The 23,027-nt window shown below is 37.1% G+C and overlaps 4 protein-coding genes across 5 annotated transcripts; 3 read left to right on the top strand and 1 right to left on the bottom strand.

Moving 5' to 3' along the window:
• Positions 1–341: 341 nt before the first annotated feature.
• Positions 342–11,028, bottom strand: LOC125215187 (phosphoenolpyruvate carboxylase 4). 2 transcript variants are annotated; one of them, XM_048116527.1, is made up of 20 exons: positions 10,792–11,027; positions 9,850–10,013; positions 9,166–9,280; positions 8,998–9,075; positions 8,859–8,927; positions 8,692–8,770; positions 8,543–8,619; positions 8,376–8,471; positions 8,086–8,227; positions 7,343–7,474; positions 6,630–6,703; positions 6,246–6,521; positions 5,825–5,950; positions 5,593–5,694; positions 5,365–5,511; positions 4,199–4,297; positions 3,994–4,082; positions 2,226–2,352; positions 1,944–2,150; positions 342–1,507 (listed from the first exon to the last, which is right to left on the bottom strand). In XM_048116527.1, exons 1-20 carry the CDS (start codon positions 10,945–10,947, stop codon positions 683–685), a joined length of 3,180 nt encoding a protein of 1,059 aa, XP_047972484.1. In that variant the 5' UTR covers positions 10,948–11,027; the 3' UTR covers positions 342–682. The 2 variants fall into 2 exon arrangements, with proteins under 2 accessions (XP_047972484.1, XP_047972485.1); XM_048116528.1 differs by lacking the exon at positions 5,825–5,950 and having other exon boundaries at positions 10,792–11,028.
• A 2,514-nt stretch (positions 11,029–13,542) lies between these two features.
• Positions 13,543–15,343, top strand: LOC125216272 (geranyl diphosphate phosphohydrolase-like). Its single transcript, XM_048117945.1, has 2 exons — positions 13,543–13,901; positions 14,859–15,343. The coding sequence occupies exons 1-2, from the start codon at positions 13,664–13,666 to the stop codon at positions 15,158–15,160; spliced, it is 540 nt and encodes a 179-aa protein (XP_047973902.1). The 5' UTR covers positions 13,543–13,663; the 3' UTR covers positions 15,161–15,343.
• A 799-nt stretch (positions 15,344–16,142) lies between these two features.
• Positions 16,143–17,004, top strand: LOC125216020 (nudix hydrolase 1-like). Its single transcript, XM_048117622.1, has 2 exons — positions 16,143–16,363; positions 16,604–17,004. The coding sequence occupies exons 1-2, from the start codon at positions 16,228–16,230 to the stop codon at positions 16,897–16,899; spliced, it is 432 nt and encodes a 143-aa protein (XP_047973579.1). The 5' UTR covers positions 16,143–16,227; the 3' UTR covers positions 16,900–17,004.
• A 3,753-nt stretch (positions 17,005–20,757) lies between these two features.
• Positions 20,758–21,959, top strand: LOC125212053 (protein MIZU-KUSSEI 1-like). The gene has a single exon (XM_048112085.1). The coding sequence runs from the start codon at positions 20,946–20,948 to the stop codon at positions 21,720–21,722; it is 777 nt and encodes a 258-aa protein (XP_047968042.1). The 5' UTR covers positions 20,758–20,945; the 3' UTR covers positions 21,723–21,959.
• Positions 21,960–23,027: the final 1,068 nt, after the last annotated feature.

Genomic DNA, 23,027 nt, shown 5'->3' with positions numbered 1-23,027 from the left:
ATAGTTTCACATTCACTTAAAAAACAGGAGGTAAGGAAAGAAGGAAAGAAAGAAAGAAAGAAACAAGAAGTAAAACTTTGCCTTCTTCTTTGGCTCCCGGGGCTTCAGTTCTCCCTTGGCAGGGCCCGGTTTGGTGGCCGGAGCTTTGGCGTTGGCGGGCGCTTTCTTGGGTGCAGCACCTGATTGGGAACCAACAGGCTTCTCCAGTTTAAGTGATGCCATTTCTTGGATGAATGTTGATGTCTTACACCCCTCATTGTTTATGTATTTATAAGCCAAGTTCACAAGTGTCTGGAAAGAATATCATTTTTAAGAACCATCCTAGGAATCGGAATAAATAATTCAAATAAAGAGAGGCTTCTTTCATCTCATGCCGCATCAGATGCTGAGCATAATCTTTACTCCAGAGAAAGAGGTTTCACTAGGAACAGACAGGAATAGATGGGGAGATATTTGAGCATCAGATTTTGTCACTAACTGCACAAAATCATAATGCTCTAGTAGGTAATAACGTTGCATCAAAAGACATCACACTTCTGATCTCAGATTTTCTTCTGAGACAATATTTACATACTTATGTCACGAAGAAATGGTTTCTGCATATGCAAATAACAAGAAACTATTTTTCATCAGATATTGCCTAAATTGTTTAGATAGATGATGAGTTTTACTAGTACGTCGCTCAGCCCGTGTTCCTCATGCCAGCAGCAATGCCATTAATGGTGATAAGCAAGGCATCTCGCAGTTTGTTGTTGTCGTCGTCTCGCCTCAGCCTTTTCAGTATCTCCACCTGCAGCATGTTTATTGGATTCAGATAGGGAAGCCTGCTCTCGATCAGCTTCCGAAGGCTACGGTTGTTTTCGGACAGTTTTTCGTGTCCGGTTATCAACAGTACAAACTTCTCTGCTGTCAAAAGTTCCCTCCTAAGCTCAGCCCCCAGCTCTTGCCTGCTCTCAGACACCAAAACTTCATCGTAATGCTTGGCTATTGGTATGTCTGCTTTTCCCAGAACCATCTCTATCAAGTCGATAGTTGATTGGAAGAAAGGCCACTCTTTGTACATTGCTCGTAAATCTTCGGTGTGCCCTTTCTCACAGATGCCCTTCAAGCCTGCACCAACTCCAAGCCAAGCAGGGAGAATTAGCCGTGTCTGAGTCCAGGCGAATATCCACGGAATGGCCCTCAGGTGTCCGATTCCAGTTGAAACCTTTCTGCGTGTTGGACGGCTTCCAATGTTAAGACAGCCGAGCTCAGCCTGAGGTGTCGCCTCATGGAAGTAGGCAAGAAATTCAGGGTTCTCATAGACAGTGGTCCTGTAAGTAGTTGAACTGATTTGTGAAATTTCATCCATCAGTTTGCGCCATTTTTCTTCCTTGGGTGATTGGGGTGGTCTTATGGTAGCAAGAAGCACAGCTGTGGTGTAGATCTCTAACTGTCGTACAGCCATTTGTGGTAGCCCAAACTTGGCCTGCACCATTTCACCTTGCTCGGTAGATCTTAGAGTACCCTGCCAATTCATGGAAGAAGATATGTTTGCCATTATTGAAACTTGAGTAAAAATAAGAGCTAATAAAGGTATAGAGAATAACAAGACATTCCATGCTTCTAGAGAAATTTTACATCATTGTAGTCCTCAACTGCATTGCTTCATATCACTCTCCATATAGTTATTCTTCTTTCAATCAAGGAGAAAAATTTCTAACTTGATTTCCTCTTTCACGTTTGCTTATTATATACTCCCTTTAAGGAGAACTATTTTTCAATCAATTTTGTGACCTCCCTTTAATGTACATTAAATTCTTGCCATAACATGTGAAACTTTTGTAGCACCACTATTGCACATAATTCGGGATGTTCATTTTGCTTCTTAGTTGGATAAAATACAAATGCGCCAAAATTCTAAAGAAAAGGAAACAAGAGGTGAACAAAAAAGTGTATCTCACCATAACTGAACCAGGCGGTTGGGACTGAATAGCAAGATGCGTAGGACCACCACCACGTCCAATGCTGCCTCCACGGCCATGGAATAGAGTAATCTTTATGCCAAATTCATTACATGCTGTGGTAACATCTTGTTGAGCTTTGTAAAGTTCCCAAGCAGCAGTAAAGCGTCCTGCATCTTTACCCGAGTCAGAATATCCAACCATCACCTGTACCATCAATAAGCTAAAAGTTAGATTTTTCATAAGCAACTATTGTGAGAGAAACAACAATTGTTACTGTACCTCCTGGTGTCCATTATGGTTCTTAACAATATGATCGTGATACCAATCAATTGATAGTAGCTTTCTGATGACTGAACCAGCTTGTCTCAAGTCCTTCACAGTTTCAAATAGAGGAACAACTCGAAGCCTATTACAAGATTCAGATACTATTCTGTCAGTTTTTAAATGTATAGAAATGCGGAAAGGGTATATAAATATCATATTTCCAACACGCTTTTCCTGATGGGTGTAATTTTTGCTTCTAGTCAATCTTAATAAATGCTCCAGAGTCCTCCAAAAGATGTAAACCAGGCACAAATATGCCCAGTTCATAAGAATTAGTATAGCGTAATCTTTCGAAGGTGTGATTCCATAAATTTTACATTCCAGCAGCAAAATAACAAATCATCTTTTGCCAAAAATAACTAAAGTTAAAGCCACATTCTCATCTAGCATGACGATCATTTGTGTCAATTGTGAAGCTGATTATCCTTGGTAAGTCACTGTGATCTTAGAGAAATAAATGTAATGGCACCAAATGAGAATAAGACCAGCTATATTGCACCATAGATCATTCTCGTGTTTGGGGTAACATCACCTCCTATAAAAATCACCAGTTCTTCTTGGTAAAAAGTGTGATAAGAAAACTTAGAAGGCAGACAAAAACACCCATATCTCCAATGCATTGTATAAATTATACTACGAGAATTGATCTCCTGGGCGACACTACGTGAGCGCCTGGTGAGCGATTAATGACCTGGCAATTATATTCATTAATTTTCTCTCCTCTCTCCTCTCATCGTCACTAATTCTGGAATCTGGATCCCTCTTCCTCGCTTCCCTTTTCTTCTCCTATGGCCGTATAATATTATTGGATTTGCATCAACTCTCTCTTTCACAATCTCTCCTCTCTCACGTCATTCTCTCTCTTTTCAGTCTCAATTCTTTCTTCCCCAAATCACCTCACTTCTCGTTTTCAGTTCGTCACCCCCAAACTGGAACAGCCATAGCCGATTTCTTCCCTAGTCGCCGCCTGTTCATCGCCGGCGCGAGATAGCCTCCGTCCTCTACCTCTTTATCTATCTATCTCTTTCGTTCAACACAAAATCTCTAAATCGAGGCATCGACCATCCTCCAGCACCACCGCGCCGGTGAGCGGCGTCCAACGCCATTCGCCTGCCGAGATGGGACCACCGGTGCCGCCGGGTTCGAGCCGTAACAGCCGCCTTGTCACCAGACACCAGTTGTTTCTTCGTTGGCTGTCAAAGCTCTGGTTAGTGACTGGTTGCAGTCCGCCGCCGTCTAAAGGCGTGCATTCGTCGATGCCTTGGCGGCAATTATCCAGTTTTACATTCGAAGTTCGAAATTGTTCCTTGACGGTGTTCGAAATTCGAAATTCGAAAAAATTGTTCCGTCGATGCATCTGTAATGCCTTGGCGGCATTTCTCTAATTCTGAGAAAATTGTATAACAAAATTGATGCAGATTAGAAAATAAATCTCCACCGGGAGAGAGAAGGGGAGTGGAAGTGTTACTGGGATGAGAGAGAAGGGGAGATGGAATTACAGAGGAGGAAGAGGGAGAGAGAATTAGTGGGTAAATGAGAGGGGAGAAAGGAGAGAGGAGAGAGGAAAGGAAGACAGAAATTGACGGTGATGTTGCCACGTCTTATCTTGCTCACCGGGCGCTCACCTAGTGTCGCCCAGCAGAACAATTCTCATTATACTACAGTATACTGGTTAAATATATGGTAAAATTTTACAGTAGCATTTTAGGTGAAGACATCTTACGTTCCACCAGGACATGGTCTGCCTAGCTCTCCAGCAACAGCTAGGCGAGCGTCCTTCTGCAAAAGCTCAACTGCCAGAACATCACTAGCCTGCCAATTCATATGGACAACACACCAGTTATATACTGAATCAAGGGAAGAGTAGCTTTTGGCAAATGACTGTAGCAACAACGTCATATAAAGTTGCTACATACTAAATGTCATACATTGGAGGCCATAGAAATCACATATGCTCCAAGTGAATCACTTCCCAGTTCAGCAGCCACTCTGAAGGTATCTAATACTTCTTTAATATCAAGGGTGACCTACAAAGAAAAATCAAGTACGGAAACATATAATAACCATTTACATTAAGAAAAATTTTAGAATAGTGTAATAAAATTTGGAATTATGATCAATGCAAGCAACAATAATATCCCCACAAGATTTCAAAGAACATAGGTATAATACCTCAAAAGAATCAGAATCAATTATTTCTTCATATTTCAGCATAAATAAAATTACTTGTTTTCAAATAGCCAACAATTGTTCACCAATAAACGAACAGATAAATATCTTTATGATTAATACCATTAAATCACTTATTGGAAATAAATTTAATTCAATTTACATTATTTTCATTTCCTCCATTGATACTACTCATATGCTATTTTTTCTCCATCTGAATATTGAAATTTGAAAACTCTTGATTAGGACCTTCAATCCATTATACCTTGCTGAATATTGTATCTTTATTTGATATCAACAGTGAAAATTTCAATGCATGACCTTCAGTTTAGTATCTTGTCAAGCATGAAACTGGCATATATCCTCCATAGTACGTACAAAAAAGAAAAATGCATTGAAATTCGCACAGAATTTGACAAATGGAACTAAGACACAGTAAAACCACTATCAGATTCATATTAGTTTGATAGTTTGAGTGAAATTGAGGTAGACTTAGAGATTTAGAGCAGACAACCAAACCTTATATTATACAGACAAGGGTAAACATGAATGTCTTAATAGAGACATCTCAACCGCCTAACTGTTCATGTTGTCAACATCCAGTGTCATCATATCTCTCATATTAACAGCACCCGCATCTTTATTTATTTTAACTGTCTGTTTTCTACTACAATTTCAAAGCTAATAAATAAGTTATTCTACAGCACATAAAGAGATTCTTATGGACATAATTCTTGAAAAAAAGACCTGTAAAGCCCAGAGAGAGCTTGGGTTTTAAAGGGTAAGGGAACATTATGATAGTAGTGGTGAATGGTTATATACTAACTTCCATTGCACGTAAATCCACAGAGGACACAAAGTACTTAAGGCAATCAGTTGAAAATCAAGCAACTAAAGTCACACAAATTTACTATGAAGTAGCTACCTCTATAGTTGGAGGAACTAGAGGCCTCTTCCCCTTCAACTCTCTTGTCAGGAATTCCAGTTTCTTATCTTCATCCCACTCACTATAGGCACCCATATCCAGATATTTGGTTATTGCATCCAGTGTTTCTGAATGTCTACCAGATTCCTGGCACATGAGGCATGACAGTTAGCACAAGTAGCATGAGAAATACATAATTGTTTCTTGGAACATAAACAGGGAATTTACCTGGCGAAGGTCGAGCTTCATTAGCACCATCCCAAAAGTAGCAACACGCCTAATTAGGTCAGCAAGTCGGCCATCACCTAAGATCCCAGACCCGGAACATTGCTGCAATGTCACAATCAGTTACTACATTAAGATCTGCAAATGTTAAAACACGTGAGATATCTGAATCATATATTTGTGGGGTGTTTTTTTTTGGTGGGTGGGGGGGGGGGGGTTTACAACACAAAGATACCAGTGAGTCATAGCACAGTAAGAGAGGTTCAAGAAGTTGCTCTGAAGTCTCATAATAATCCCAAGAGTCATATTCACAAGGAAGGTCCTCAAGAAGAAGTTCTAGCCGTCTTCGACTCTTGGAAAGCTGAATTGTAGGCAAAGAAGAGAACAGAAAAGAGCTTATATCAAGATAACATAAAGAAAAATGGAAGTATCAAAAAGGGGAAAACAAACAATTGAACGAGACTCTAAGCAGCTAAGAGGTCATATCTACCCCTTTAGCATCAAGTCATTGTTTTTATGGGATAATTGGTTTAGAGAACTATCCCAGCGATCAGTTAAGTTTTCCTGAATTTATGAAGTGGGAATGAGGAAAGATAGCTGAGAGGAGTTTTAATTCAGTTTGAAAATATGTGGATGGAAATAGGCAAGCTCAGCACCTTTTCTTTCACATCCCCAAGAACAACTCTGTAGGGAGCTATTCCAGGTATCTGGGAAGAGCTTGGTTCTAGGAGCTTCTGGAAACTAGTCCTTCCTATCTGAGATTCAGCAAATTGTCTCCTCTGAAGTAGAAGCTGACTCGAACTAGAAGCTGTTCCTCGTGGTGTCACAACTGACTGACCATTTCCAGAATTATTAGCATTGTCATTTCCATGTGTTTTGATGGAAAGTTTACTTGTATCAAGTGAAAATTCTCTCAGGGAATCCTGTCTACCCTGTTTGCAAAAGTGCAAGAAATGTATTAGCATCACCCATAAAAATGAAGAACATATATAAATATGTTGAGATGACCAAGCCAAATAAGTTACAAGAGTTTGATTTACCTGACGATTCATTGGCTTAAACTCTGTTCCAGGGACATCTAGTCTAGGATAGTGAGTCTTCATGTCATTGTGTTCTACAAGAAAAGTAAAAAGTACAAATAAAATTTTATCAAGTTCATATCTCATATTCCAAGCATAGAAGATGCCATTAGTAATAGTGAGATAAAATGGAAGGACCTAAGAAGTAACAATGTGTATGATCTCATGAAACATGGAAACCGAAATCAGAACATACTAGAGGGAGGTGGAAAAGGCAAATCAGGACATATGTAATGTGGGAAAATATATGTAGAACATACAAAAGCCCAAGCACACGTAGGAGGAGAAAATCAGAATCTCGTAAAGCATAAAATAAAGGACAAAGAGGAAGAAAGATTCCAGGGAACCATTTACTACACAATAATTTCTCTAGACCCGGAGACAATAATCTCCTTCCCCAGTAATATCAATCTTAACTCGAGGAAGAGATCTGTTCATGTCCACAGAATGGTAAAACTGAGCAGTAAATTGCACGAGAACATATCATTCCGATGAGCTTAAAACTCAGGCAGTAACATATCGACAGTTAATTAACTCCTCAAAGTAAAGCAGAGGGCTTGGGAATTGTATTCTTGAGCATAATAATGTTCAAGAGCAATCAAGTGTGCATGCCAAAAGCATAAAAAATTGGAGGGTGTGCACACAATACAAATTATTGAGGTTGAGACATTAACCTGCACAAGAGGGCAGGTCTGCACCAGCTGGAAGCTGTGTTGGAAGAGGTGGAGCATGATTGCTGTAGTTTTTGAATTGGCCCAAACTTGATTGTTGACTCCGAGTTTCATGCCAGTCATCTAGTGTTTTCTCTGAAGGAATGCAGGTAAAAAAGGTCAGCAATTACCAGCCAGTGCTTCAGCTAACTGGCCAATTTATTTGCAGAAGAACTCCCTCAATGCATCACACTAATCATCACAACGTGTAGAACCATGGAATGAATGTGCGACTTCTTGCCTTGCAATCTACTAGTTTTTTATCAGCCAGTTCCTCAATAGGTGTGATGCACAATGCAATAAGCATTAGCAAAAAAATTCTGGAAAAATGTTAAATCTAAAAGGAAGACCTATTTTACTGGACTTAAAGCTCACTGTAATGCAGCAGGATTAAAAATCTACAACATATAGCACAACCTGGCACTGGATCCGTAAGCGGACGAAGAACCTTATATGATAAGTTCAAATACGGGAAGATGCAAAAGCATGCTACACTAGCTGAGACAGTTCATAAGCTTCCAAACATAGATCTCAATGATATCAACTCTATAGACCGCCTCTCTAATACGGGTTCAGAAAGTCACTCAACCAACTCGCAGAAATTTCTAGTAGCTTGTATACCCATCAGACGATGATGATCAAGACGAAATGCATAAGCAAAGGGTGCAACTTTCTCATATGTGTAGCATGAGCCTAGTACACAACACCTTTTTCTAAAATTTCACGTGCTAATCCTGATAACTTTGCACTGCATTGGTTCATGGAGAGTTCAAATCTGAGGTTATCAACTTCACGCAAGTAGAGATCAACAGCCATCCACCTGGATAAAAGAGACACGTCTCTTGTGACCTGACACCATTGGTAAAAAGCCCATCATACACATGAGAAGAATAAAGGAGTGATCTTCTCGGATATCCAGAAACCAATTCACAAAATTACCAAGGCACTGGAAATGCATGCTTAGAAAGATGTTACACAGAGAAAATACAGAAATTACCTTTGCGGTCACATTAGGATTTCCATCTCGATCACCCCCCATCCAGGATCCAAATTTTATTGGAGTGCATGTCAAGGGTAGGGGCTTTCCAGTATGCTGCGGATGATGAATGAATATGATAAAAACCAACAGACCAAATGGAGATTTGAAGAAGAAATGAGATCAACCTTCTTTAGTGCATTACTGAGACGACGTAAATAATGAGGTACGGCTCTCCAAAGTGATTGCTCCACAATATTGAGGCCTAAAAAGGATAGCAGCATCATGTAAAACTCAATGTATAGTATCTCGACATGTCCAAACCAAATAAACTTACCAGCTCTAGCTTCATCAACTGGTGTAGGTTTGTGTCGCCTAAGCTCATCCGTTTGCCATATTGAAGCAAGCTCTCTCACCTAAAATATTAGAAAGACTCGTGTTGCTAGGAAATGTAAAATTGGTTTTGCTTTTTTCACACTATTTACACTAAAGAAAAGCAGGTACCAGATCTTCAATTAACATCTCTCGATCTTCATGCCCTAGGTCAGGCCGATCATTATATTCTAAAAGATGCTGCAAAGAACAATACACTAAATGCAAATCTTCAACAAGACAAAATGGTAAATTTGGTTAAGCAGCATACTGCAATCTTGATATGTTTATATTGCAGAGTTCTACGATTTATTTGAGTCGGGTGTGCTGTCAGGACAATTTCAACCTCCTGTGGTAAGAGACAGTCAATATACTTCAAAAAAATTATTGGTAGTGAATATCTTGTAAAACTAAACACAGAAAGACAACACTCGGAGACCTGCTTGCAAACAGTATCATATAGGTCTGCTGGAGAAATACCACCTTGCACAAGCTGATTCAAAACATCATCACACGATTTTGATAAATTTGCGGACCCTCGAGCTTTAGTTACTCTGCGGAGTAGGATGTTGCACAATCAGTATTCAGAGGACAAATATCTCAAGAATCCAGTAGAAAGGAATTGGACCAAGCCAATGTACAATTATTTCAGTGTCACATTATCAGAATATAGAGGTCCACATCAAATAAATACCGCGCTTAATTTATAACAACAGGATTGAAGCTAAAATGTGTGAATATGAATTCTAAGACTGCCATCAACCACAAATAAGCAAAGACGTTGCATACATATTGTTGATGGGCCTTGAAGCTTGATTATAACATATCTCTTAAATTATGCACCTCAAATATGTGCTCAAGAACTACAAGCTAAACAACTAAATATGAATGATTAACATGTTAAGTCATTTGTGTAATAAACAATAACTACAGTAAGGACATTATTCTTCAATTTTACAAAATTAAAACTTATTTGCAAGATTTTTATTTGCCATTAACTTTATTTTTTATGGTGAACTTAACTGTGGTAAGCAATAAGCATGACTTCATACATCTGAATTGTGTGAAAAAAGACAGCAAGCAGCCGGCAGATAATGCTGAAAATGAATATTACCAGCATTACCTGTGATGTGTTTCGGCAATCCCTGTCAGGTTTAGATAATGACTGAATGCGCGAGCAAGTGACAGGGCTTCCTCAAGGGTCATCTTAGACAGCTCTGCAGACAATTGCTTCTCAAGAAGCTCCGCTGTGTCCTCAATTCCTGCCATCCTCATGTTGCATGCACTCTACCATACATGCTTCAGCATAAGTAAATATACCCGTGCTTGCATGTGAATGTATACACGCATACTTGAAACAAAACACTTCCCACCCTAAAATTGCTCTAGTACTCTGGATTAAGAAATTAGTTCACAGGATCATTTGAGAGTGAGTGAGTACTTGACACCAAATACCTCACTCCACATATTTTTGTACATAAAAAAATGAAGTAGGAGTAGTAGATATAACCTCCTTGTTTGTATTAGATACAACTTGGAAGAGGAAAAATGGTAACGTGCATGTTAAACTAAACAAATCTAACAAAGTATCCATTAAATTCTGCAATTGATGCCCGATCGCGCAGTGATTAAAATTTTGAAACACAAACGACTCATCGCAAGGCAACATTACAAAAATCTAACTGAAAATACATCATCCACGCTGTCGACACCATACGCATGCAGCATAATAACAAAATAAATGCGCAATGAACACTCTATAGTCCGCTGTGAACATATCAAACAGAAGAATAATAATACACCAGATTCCAGTGTTACAAACTTACAGAGATATAGTTATATAGATGAAGGGGGAAATCCTATACTGAAAACGCACACTACACGCTCACACACTATGAACTAACACAAACTTTCAGCAAGCACAAACCGAAGTATGAGTAACTAAGCATCAGAAGAAACAACAGCAAAACAAGGCAAAAAAAAAAAAACGGTTGAAACGCATAAATGCGTAAAACAGAGCACGATCTACGAATAGAAGGTGAGAAGAGAGGTAAGTAGCGGAAACCTGTGCGAGAACTCTGGTCCTTTCGAGTTTGTCCATGAAGTCAGGCCCTAATTCGCGTTGGAGAACATCATTGAGCAGGTTTCCGAGTAATCTGCAGTCATCTTCAAACCCCTGGAACGATATCTCCTCTGCTATATCATCCGTAATGTCCGTCATGCTTTCTCCTCCGGGAAAAAAGATCAGAAGCTGAAGAGTGAGAGTAGTGTGTGTTGTGAGTTGTGAGTGTGGTGTTGGCGGGGAGGAGAGAAATAGAATTGGTGCACAAAGGGTGGGGCTGCGATGATTTTAGTGTGAGGAGTTAGATGATGACACGTGGAAATAAGTAGCGCGGATTATGGTGATGCTTTTGTCGTCTTGTGTATGGTGGCATTTCGTAACATGATATCTGTCGCTGGCGTTGCAGGACCCACACCATACAAATTTCCCCAGATTTTTTTTATAGGAGTTATTCCAAACATCAGCATAAAATTTCAATTTTATTAAGATCACCCCATGTTTAGTATAGTAGGAGTACTAATTATGTCTGTTAAATTTTCAATAATTGCAAGTTTTTTTTCGAAAGATTAAAAACACTAATATGCATAATCATAATAAAACTATAATTTCTCTGCATCATAATTAGTACTCCGAACATAACGGTTGCATTTCATTTGCTACAAATTTGGGGGGAGAGATTTAAGGCGCAATTTACTATTTAAAAAGCTTCTTTTGGAGATTGGTTGTAAATGCAACCATTGTCTTTCTGGAAATAGGATGATATTTGTGGACATGTAACGACTAATGATGATTTGTTTAACTGATGTCTATACTGGAATTGTGATGCTATAATGATTTGTTAACTGATGCTATCAGCCGATCACATATGTATATGTACATATATGTGACATGATTAGTTTGTGATTATCGTGTTGTTACATGAGATATTGGTACACGATATACCCCCTCATAGAGATAGAGTGGTGTAGTGTGAAATTGTTCCAACATTTACAAATCTTAATTCACTATTTCAAAATCAATCAATCTTTCAAAATACAAATGTTCCATACACATAATAACGGTCCCTCATATTTATAAGGAAGAAAAGACACTAATATATTTATCTGAAGTCCAGAAATAAATGCATTTGTACCTTTATTTCTCATGGGCGCTTTTGATAAAAATTAAAAAGCATGTCCTTATCCGAATTCCATCAGTTAAATACCCACAAATAAAGTGGGCCAAAAAGATTAACATTTTTTAACATAGACCGAATGAATTAAGTTAACTGAATTGAAAACTACTTAATTAAATGCAAAAGTCAAGGGGGTCAGAACTCCACTTAGATAACATATTGATATCTTCCAAATTTCATGATAACAAATGATGTTTGATAGAGATATCTAAATGGTGTTATACTATAGTACTAATAAATTAAAAAATACAGAGAAAACTGAAAAAGGTAAGGGAATATCCAACGAGGATAAAGAATCCTAGTAGAGATTCTATTGGAGATACTGGTCTTTCACTATGCTCATGCTGCCTATTGAAATTATGGAAGACCATATTCTTCTAACCAAAAAATACTAAAATTGATAATTGGATATAAATATTGAACTAGATAAGTTGTTGAGAATAAGTGGACCACAGCGGATTCATGTGATGAAGATGGTAACAAATGGGGCCATTTTCACATGTGCCCTTATTGTGGACATGGATATGGACTATCTATGGAGTATATAAAATGAAAGTATTCAATGTTAAAAAATGGCAGAAACTATATGACAACTTGTGCTTATATCAAATTATACTCCATATATATAGGTTTGATTAGAATCACGACGACTTTTTAGATTATAAATAAGACCTATTATGATTCATTGAATCGTAAATAAATGGTAGAGATAAACAATAAGCTAAATCATTAAATCATTTATGTAATAGTGGTATCATCTAGAGGTAATTACGTCAAAAAATCAATAATCACCGTGCTAATAATTGGCAGTGGGCAAATTATGCAATAAGATCACTATTTGTGCAGTTATTAGTATCATATCAACTACTATGATTAGATCATTGTCATCACAAATGAACAAGAGCCTGTTTTTTTAGAGTGGAAATAGTGGGATATGATTTATGAGGTTGTAGCCTGAGCCTCAGCTCTCTTGTTTTGTGATTTGGAGTATGCTTCCTCATCTTTTGCTTTCTACTACTTCGGATCATCCACCCTTGAAACCTCGACAAGCTCTTGTTGAATCAATATAGCCCTCCTCATCTTCATCCTCCAGAGATTGGAATCGTTTTTCCTTATGAACTTTTCTGCCTCAAATCTTGAGGGAATTGTCCATCGTGAGATCGATACTCTAATCCATAGACGGCGTCAATTTGTTGTGAAATGGATGAGAACAACAACAGCAACACATGATCTTGAAATTAGAGATATGCCGCAGAATTGAATTAACTCACTCCTAGGAATAAATATAGGTGATCTATTTATACACAAAAAAAGTGTATATAACCGCCTTCAACGGTCTATGTGCTTGCTTGATCTGTATATGTTCCTGATTCACAGTAACAATATAGAAAGTGGTTTTTTTTCAAAGAAAATGTAACTGTCACTAACAATGCCACTTTAATTAAAATAGTAGATATAGATTTCTTCTGTTACTCATCTTCCACATTTTAAAAGGAGTAAATAGATTTACAATTTGTCTCGACAAATAAATGTCAATTGTACATTTCTAAATTCTACCTACCTCATTATATATTAATTACATAATGGTTCAATAACCCATAATTCCAATTTTCAGGCAAATCATATTCATATTAACACAAGTTACTACCAATACTGAATTAGAATACATCTGAATATTGATGCAGCAGCAGTAGTAGCACTATGGCATTTATGATTAGCACCAGAGCTCTCTCAATCGCCAAACCTATTTCCTCATTTGACAACCATGGCGCGCCGAATAAGCGCGGGCGCTTTGGGCGCCTACATATGTCGGCGCAACCTACGCTAGAAGTTGGGGTGCAGGTGATTCTGTTGAAGGGAAATAAAGTGCTGATGGGCCGCCGCCACACCGTTGTAGGCGACGCTCACTTCGCCCTTCCCGGCGGCCACCTCGAGTTCGGTCAGAAATTCTTTTTCTCCCTTTTTATTATTATGTGATGATTCAATGATTAAGACACTTTTTTTTTTTTTTAATATTAATGCGACATACGATCTGGAGGTTTTGATATTTGCTCTTGTTTCTGGGAAACATATTTGCGTCCAGTGATCACAATTCACAAATACTCCTACTTTGTTTACCAATACTAACAATGATTGAATTCAAATCCATTTATCCAATAAACTGATCATCCAAATAATGATTATAATTTGACGAATTATGTGTTTGATAACAAGTGGGAGGGAGTTTAATTAGATTATCGTTGAAAATATGAAATATACCTATGTAGGGGTACTAATTTATTTTGAACACAAATAATTCCAAATCACTTCTTCAACCGTCCTTAATTATTTTATTAAAGAAATTTCAACAGCCTGTGTCTTGCTATGGACCACCAATATATGTTTTTTTAATCTATGATAGGATCACTCAAATTAGATTATTAGAGTAGATAATTACTTCAGTAGCCCACAATATAGATTTTTATTACCAGCATTAGCACAACCTAACATGGACTAATTGAATGCATTATTTTCACACCAACACCAAACCACCAACAGTAGTATAGTATTTTAGAAAATATTCTAAATTTGTATATTGACAATCAATATTATATGCAACATTTTGGAAGATGGAGTATTATTTTTGGTGAGGTACTTGGTTTGAAACTTTTTTGTGCTAGAGCTGGTGCAATTGCAGATCCACACTAAGACTCTGCTATGCTAAGAGTTGCTGTCATCTTTACCAATTCACTTCTAATTACTAATCTAGATTTTTTTAATAACTTATCTCAATATGTTTTCTTTTACACACACTCACACACACACACAATGACTCAGAACCCTCGGACTTATTACAGTTGGAGGGGTAGTTTCTTAACAACTGAACTGCGCAGCTTGATTGTGTTCCAACAAACAGGGGAGAGCTTTGAGGAATGTGCATACAGGGAAGTGAAAGAGGAGACAGGGCTAGAGATTAAGGGAGCTGAGAAATTGACAATCGTTAGCAATGCGATTTTGGAACCGAAACCTATGCAGCTTGTAGCAGTTATAATGAGGGCGGCGCTTGCTGATCCGAACCAGGAGGCTATCAATATGGAGCCTGAAAAATGTGATGGGTGGAATTGGTACCATTGGGACCATCTTCCTTCTCCATTATTACCCACACTACAAACAGCTATTGTAGAAGGTCTAAATCCTTTCCCACCTACTACTCATTAGTACAGCATCATCTTTTCAAGATAATACATTTCTCGCAAAAACTCATCATATATATTGGTTAATGAAAATGTAGTGTTTATGTGGAAATTTGCCAATAAGACAGAAAATAAGGGCATTTATAAGCGTGCGAATCTCTCTTTAGCCTTTTACATATGGTGATATGGATATACAATCTTCGTTCTCGATTTGTGATTAATAAGAATACTCAATTTCATCTAGTTATATAGGTCATGAAACTCTTGGAATGAACATAATCAAATTAGTCAGAGCAAACAATTTAAACAGCTCGAATAAGGGTTTTTAGTTTAACACTGTATGCCCATTCATAGAAACCGCGAAATTACGAAATCCAAATTCCTCCCTAATTAAGTACTAGTATTATTGAGAATTTGAGAGAATTCTAAAGAAACGAGCTCTAGTTACAATATATTATGAATATTGCTACGTTGAACCTACTTTGCACGGATGTGATTTTGCACTTTTTTTCAACAAATTTTCAGACTAAATGGTATGAAGAAACATCGGTCAATCCATTTATTGAAAAATTACAAAAGCATCTCAAACGTGCAAAGTGCAAAGTGCAAAGTGCAAAGTTAAAGATATCTACTACCTCCGTTCCATAGTAATGGAGACGTTTCTTTTTAGCACGGAAATTGAGAAAAATTGTGTTAGGTGAGTTAAGTAAATGGGAGAGAGAGTAAAGTAGAAAATGAAAAAGGTAGATAAATGAAGAAAGCGGTTCAGCCTTATGATCAAGATTAAAGAAGAAAAAAAAAAGAAAAGAAAACTATTTTCACAAGATTCAACCTCAATTATTGATAATCACATTAGTTGGAAACTTGGAATGGTCAGCATATATTGGGATACTATATACTTTTAACCGCGGTATAAGTTTTTTCGGCAGTTAGGTCCCGACCTAGATTTTGTTTAAATCAGTCGCCTTAACTGTAGAAAAAAAAAATAATTATCATTACTAGTATTCACATTACATGTACTTATTTTAGATCTGACCTGGCAAAAACACAATTTACATTCACCTAATTGGCATTTTCTGCAGTTGCTGAGCAATGTCGTCGCCGCCACCGAAGCCAGTAGTTGGGGTGGGAGTTTTTCTGCTCAAAGAAAATAAGGTGTTGCTCGGCCGCCGCCGCACCGCCGTCGGCTACGGTACTTTCGCCCTTCCCGGCGGCCACCTCGAATTCGGTTAGTATCCGCTTTTCCCCTTTTAATACTAGTTTCTGATATTCAGTTCGGGTGACTTTTGCTGTTAGTTTGCCCTGATTGAAATTCCATTTTTTGGGCAAATTTTGAAATAAGCATGAAAATTTGGTAAATTGTGGTACGAGGCCTGATTTTGGGAAAGTAAAAAATGTCACTGCTTACAATTTTAACGACGTCGTTTGTTGAGATACATAAAAATAAACGTCTGTTGCATTTTATTAGGAGAGACATTTAGGGAGTGCGCAGCGAGGGAAGTGAGGGAGGAAACGGGGCTAGAGATCAATGGGGCAGAGTTTTTGAGCGTGACCAACACCGTGCTTTCGCAGCCCAAACCAACGCAGCTGATTGCAATTCTGATGCGCGCATCCCTTGCGGATGCCGATCAGACGGCTATCAACGCCGAACCCGATAAATGCGATGGCTGGGATTGGTACGATTGGGACCATCTTCCCACACCTTTGTTCCCCGTACTAGAAACTGCCGTTCTACAAGGCCTCAATCCCTTCCCCCCCAAATAACAACACACGGCATCTACTTCCAAAACATGGACAAACTCATATTATGATTATTTAAATAATTTGCTGAACTAAGTTGGATTTTAATTCGATTGCTCTTTATTTATATGTCTTTGGGTTTTTATTCGTGGGTTTGTGACCCATGATTCGGTTTTTCATATGATTGAAGAACTAGTGTAATCTTAAAACACAAAGTTTTGTCAATTATTGTCAATCGTTTAACTTTTGAAATTGGCTTATTATATTATCATAATATTTTGACATTTTTACAATTGTTCTATAATTTCTGATTCGGCTAAAATTATACACTGCTCCCTACGTCACCAAAAATTATGCACTTTGAGTTTGACACGAGTTTTAATGCAAAACTGGTAAAATAGGAGGAGAGGTAGAGAGAAAAAGTAAATAAAGTATTGTTAGTGGAGAATGGGTCCACCTCATTAGAGAAAAAAGAATTCCAAAATTAGAAAGTGCATATTCTTGTGGGACGGACTAAAAAGGAAATTGAGAGTATATTCTTGTGGGATGAAAGAGTATATGATATAAGAGGTAGAACGTACTATGTGGACAAAATGTTGAACTACCTCAACAGTGTCGTTTAAGATATCTGGTCAATCACAAGTTTTAATTTTTTTACACTTGTGTGTGACATATCAATAAATTCAGACATATACCACACGACTGGAAATTTTCATCATAAAAAAATTGAGAAAAATGTCAAAATTACGTTATAATCAGTTATTTTTAGAAGTTGCATATTAAAATGCGACTAAACTCAGTTGTTTTTTCGACAATTTGCTTTTTTATTATTGGATGACAAAATAAAATAGGAGTACTACATAAAATTTATTATACTATATGTGATGACTCTTCCCAAATTCTTTTTGCTGTGTTAGTCTCTAGCGGCCTACTAGTATATGAAAGTAATGTAGCCCATTTAGTTATATTTAAGCCTTTTGGGTAGGCCCAATGTCACCGCAGGGTCGTAAAAATACATATCATTATCAATGAGATATGAAAAGAACCCAGTCACAAAATAATACTGATATCATCCCAAAGTGGTTTTAATATGTGTGATGATAAATTACTCAATAACATATTGCGATGATAAAATATTTTAAGAAAATTCAGATAAGGGATAATATTTTCAAATCAGACACACTAAGCAAAATTACTTTATTTTATATTTCAAATATATCACTGGGTCTCATAACAAATAAAGAAACGATAAGTATGAATTAATATTCCCCTCATACTGTATCTCCCACTAGGCACTAACGAAAGATCTCATATCCAATTTTAACACCAGTTTATATATGAAGCATGATTAAAGCCGAACTTTAATGATTGATTTAGATCTTGATTCCAAAAATCATGCCCCAATAATTCTTCAGAAAAATACAAAAGATTAATTAATTAAAAGCTACCTATATTTAGGTTGGTAGCTGGGTGCAGATCATGATTAGTTGATCCATAGAATTCTGAACCTATGACAAAACTTTGTATTTACTATTTTAAAACAGTCAAATGACTTAGGTGCTATGCACTTATATTCAATGAGTTTTGACATATATGCACTACACTTTTATGGTGCATGTGGAGGGGCCGGCTGCATATGATATCGCCTCTTTTAGTACTCCGCTACTTTAATTTATTTTAGAAATAATAATAATAACAATCATATGTGCAGTACTAATTTAGTCAAAATTCAATGTATTTTAAAATCATGTAATGATTGTAAGCGCAGCACTTTACAGCGAATTCATTTGAGGATTAAGGTTTTATTGGCTCGATGTAATTTTTCATCATTGCATCACACTGGCCACTAAGTTTATGACATTTTTTTGCGTTTTTAGACAAACATTCTCGGCTCGTGTAAACTGCAACGTGTGTGCAGATTGAGTGAATTGATCGGCAGATCTATCAATCATTCAATTGTAGCTAGGTTGAGCACATAAAAAATGAAAAGAACAATTGAAAGGTACTATGTCTATGTATACGTGCTAATAGATTTCATTTTGGAGTTGTTAGTTTCATTTTGCTTGATAAGAAAACAAGGTTTTACACATTTTGGATGGTGATTTTGATATTCATGTAAAAATTTAAACTATGATCACAGTATTATTTATGAATGACAAAATAAAGGAAATTAAATGTGAGTTTTTGGTATATAAAATTTAATCTGAATTTAAATCATTAGGACTTATGTGGTTGTCCACTCCAACTAGCTAATATTGAATTCATTTCACAAATGTAAAAGAGTAATTATAAACAACCAAATTTTGTACAACCAAAATAAGGTTATATTAATAATTTGATTATTAATTATATATTAAAATTATAAATATAGTAAGTGGATAAGTTAAAAAGACTTATTAGCCTTTAAACACATTTTTTATATTTATATTTGAATTTTTTTTTTATTGTTTTTAAAATTTGAATTAAAGTATGCACTAATTACATTTATAGTTCTAAAAAAATAAAAAAATTATACAAAAATCATAAATATATGACCACAATATTATACACTTTCCATGTACTATATATATATCTAAATATTTTAATTAAATGCATAAATAAATCTATTTGTTTTTTAAATAAACTAGATTTTGGTCGTACAAAATTTGGTCACGTGGATTTATTGAATGCAAAATTAGATAGTAATCTTAGTGCCCAAAACAAGTATTACATACGTCATTATATATAGATGCCAACAGACAAACTTTAAACTTTTTTTAAATTAGTCAAACTTTGACACGAATGAAACTCAGACAAGTTAAACATGCAAACTGATGGACGTTCACATCATGGTGTATACCAATTATAGAATTCTTTAAATATAAATTTATTCACACTACGATTATTTTTTTTGTTTCCTTTTAAAAAAAACTTTCATTCTCCACTTCTTTGGTGATGATTTGAAATCAAGACCAGTTGCAATATTAGTGCAAGGTTTATGGCATACAACTCATTTGAGGTGGTCACATATTTACTAATGGTGTCGCCTCGCCTCACTACACCCTATCCCACAAAACACTTCAATTTTAATTTGCATAATTACTCTGTCTCCACTGACACTGTATAGCACACCACCAAGAAATTGGCTAGGTCCATTTTTTTATAAAAAATATATTTTGACTATTATTTTTCCGTCCCATAAAAACAAAAACGTAAACTTTAGAAATATGAATTTTAAAGTAACATTAATAAAGTGTGAGAAAAATAGAAAGAAAAAGTGATTGATATATTGCTAAGAGAAAATAAGTCACCCTTAGAAAAAATTGTTAAAATAAGAGACAAATTTAAAGGACCCAAAATAGGGAAAAAAATAGACTATTTTTATGTGAAGGAGGGAGGGAGGGAGGGAGTACATTTTTATTGACAATGCTCATATTACTTGGAATTTAGTATTCCCTTTGTCTCATCATAAGCGAGTCACTTTTCCTTTTGAGATGTCATACTATAAGTAAGTCGTTTCTTTCGTACGGAGTACTTTTTTTCTCAGCTTACTCTATTTTCTCTATCCACTAAATTCATTAAATATCAACTTTTTAGATCTTGTGCATGTAGTGTCTCAATTACTCCATAACGGAGAGATTACAAATTTTTAGACTACATATCCACATATTTTACTTATTTAGGCTTCTCAATAAAATATTGAAGGACTAAGTTTGAAGAGTGGTTACAGTTTGGTGTGTCTCTACCTATCCCTTATCAATTTCCCAAGGCAAATTCTTCTTAAATCAGTCAATAATAATAAAAAAAATACTCCAATTAATAAAAAATAAAATTTCCCAATTCGCATTTCTTCGAGTGCCCCACTATTCCGAAAACGATTATAGATAAATCCATGTCCCCTCTGTCTCTGAAACCACAATCCCTCATTCCATTTCTCTCTCTCTGCCAAGTCTATGTTCTCTCATTGTCTCATTTGTCATACATATTTTCCTGAATCAGTTTGGTGGGGCTGTTCACCTTCTTTTCCCACAACAAAAACTAACAATAAAAACTCCCTCAACTCTAACAAACACAATCACTCTTGAACTGAGATGAAGACGATCACGGCCCGAAGCCCGCACGACTCCTCCTTCTCCTTCTCCCGCAGATACTTCAACTGGAAGAAGAAGAGCCCCGACGACGAAGAAGACGACGACATGGCCGAAATCCTCAACCTCCCCCACGAGGAACAAGAAGACGACCTCAGCTTCCACCTCCGCCGCTCCCGCTCCGCCGGCGCCGCCGCCAAGAAAACGCCGCGCAAAAAGCTCTCCGTGATGGCGGTGGCGAAGCTGCGGTGGGCGCGGGCCTTGGGGCGGGGCGGGCCTAATCTGTCGTCGGGCCTGGGGACGAGGGTGGTGGGGACGCTGTTCGGGCACCGGCGCGGGCACGTGTGCTTCGCGTTCCAGGAGGACTTCAAGCTGGGGCCGGGGTTTCTGGTGGAGCTGGCGACGCCGACGAGCGTGCTGGTGAAGGAGATGGCGTCCGGGCTGGTGAGGATCGCGCTGGAGTGCGAGAAGCGGGCCGAGAAGAAGGGGGCGAAGCTTCTGGAAGAGCCCGTCTGGAGGACTTACTGCAACGGGAAGAGGTGCGGCTACGCGATGAGGAGGGACTGCGGGCCCGACGAGTGGAAGGTGCTCAACGCCATCGGGCCGATCTCGATGGGGGCAGGGGTGCTGCCCGGGCCGGCCTGCGAGGATGGAGAGATGATGTATATGCGGGCCAAGTTTGAGAGAGTTGTGGGCAGCAAAGATTCTGAGGCTTTCTACATGATGAATCCCGATGGGAATGGAGGCCCCGAACTCAGCATCTATTTGCTTAGAGTTTGAATCTTTTTCTTTTAATTAATTTAAGTTTATGTTTGAATTTACTTCGGTTTTTACTTACTAATGTTTTTAGGCTTTTTTTTTTAAAAAAAATGGGGAAAGTTTTAGTGGGATAGGAGAGATGGTTGGTTGGATATATGATGATGGTACATTGTGTATAGGTGAGGGTAATTACTCTGTTTTTTCCCTTTCCCTAATGAATGAAAGCTGGAGAAATGCACTTATTGTGTTGTCTGCTAATTTTTGGTTGATTTTGCTATTTTATTATCTTTGTCTAAACACATCAATGATTCATAGTTAATGATCTACGCCCCTTCTTATTGAGTGTGAATGGCTAGGAATGGATTACACTTATGTACAAACATAATTAGGAATTTAGTATTGTCTTATCTGGTTTTGCTCACCATTTATATCTTGTGCCAAGATTTTGGGTGGAATTCACACGACCAAATGTTAATATTTTATCAAAAATACATTAGACATGCAGATAGATGTAATATTTTTATCAGAGAAAACACATGGAATTATTGAGTGAAACTACAAAGTGCATTTTGTTATTTGGATGGAGTGTTCGTGAGTTTGAATTCTTTTTTCCTCCACTTGATATAAAATGAAATGAAAAACCTATCTATTAATATAGTGTTCGATTTCCTAGATAAAATAGTCCAAGATATAATTAAGGATTAAGTTACGATATTATTTTAGTTGAGAGGTTAGCTATGACTAAATATCTCATAATTATATTGAGATGTGAGATTGAATCTCGAAAACTAAATTCATTATATGTTTAATCTCGAGATAAAAAACCAATTACCCCTAACTAAATTAAAAACAATTGTAATGATTGGGCATGATTCGGCCACGGACACACCAAAATCGAAGACGGCCCAACACATGGGAGACTTCAATAATGTGTTCCTAACACGTGCTGATGATTACTCTAAGTCCAACTTACAATTTTATAAAACAAATTGTTTCCATTTCTCTTTATTATGAAAATTGACAACCACCACACTTCCATAAATTGACACAAATAAAACAAAACACCAATTCGGCGACAGGTAAGGTAGTTTACTTTTACCATCCTTTCATCGAAATCTAGAAAAAATAATTTTTAGGAACTTTTATTTTTAAGTTATTTATTACTGGGACTTACCCTATATTTTTAGGGGTAACTGCTTTTAGAGTCACCAACTTTCCATAAATTCCGGTTTTTTCCACGAACTTTAAAAAATTCGTGTAATGTCATGAACTTTATTGTCAGTTGCTATTTTCCCATGTCAGGTTTTCCGGTCTGATTCATACTGT

This window comes from Salvia hispanica, chromosome 3 (genome assembly GCF_023119035.1).
Source record: "Salvia hispanica cultivar TCC Black 2014 chromosome 3, UniMelb_Shisp_WGS_1.0, whole genome shotgun sequence".
Taxonomy (NCBI): domain Eukaryota; kingdom Viridiplantae; phylum Streptophyta; class Magnoliopsida; order Lamiales; family Lamiaceae; genus Salvia; species Salvia hispanica.
Note: the sequence above shows the minus strand (reverse complement) of the source record. Positions and strands in the feature narration are given on the sequence as shown.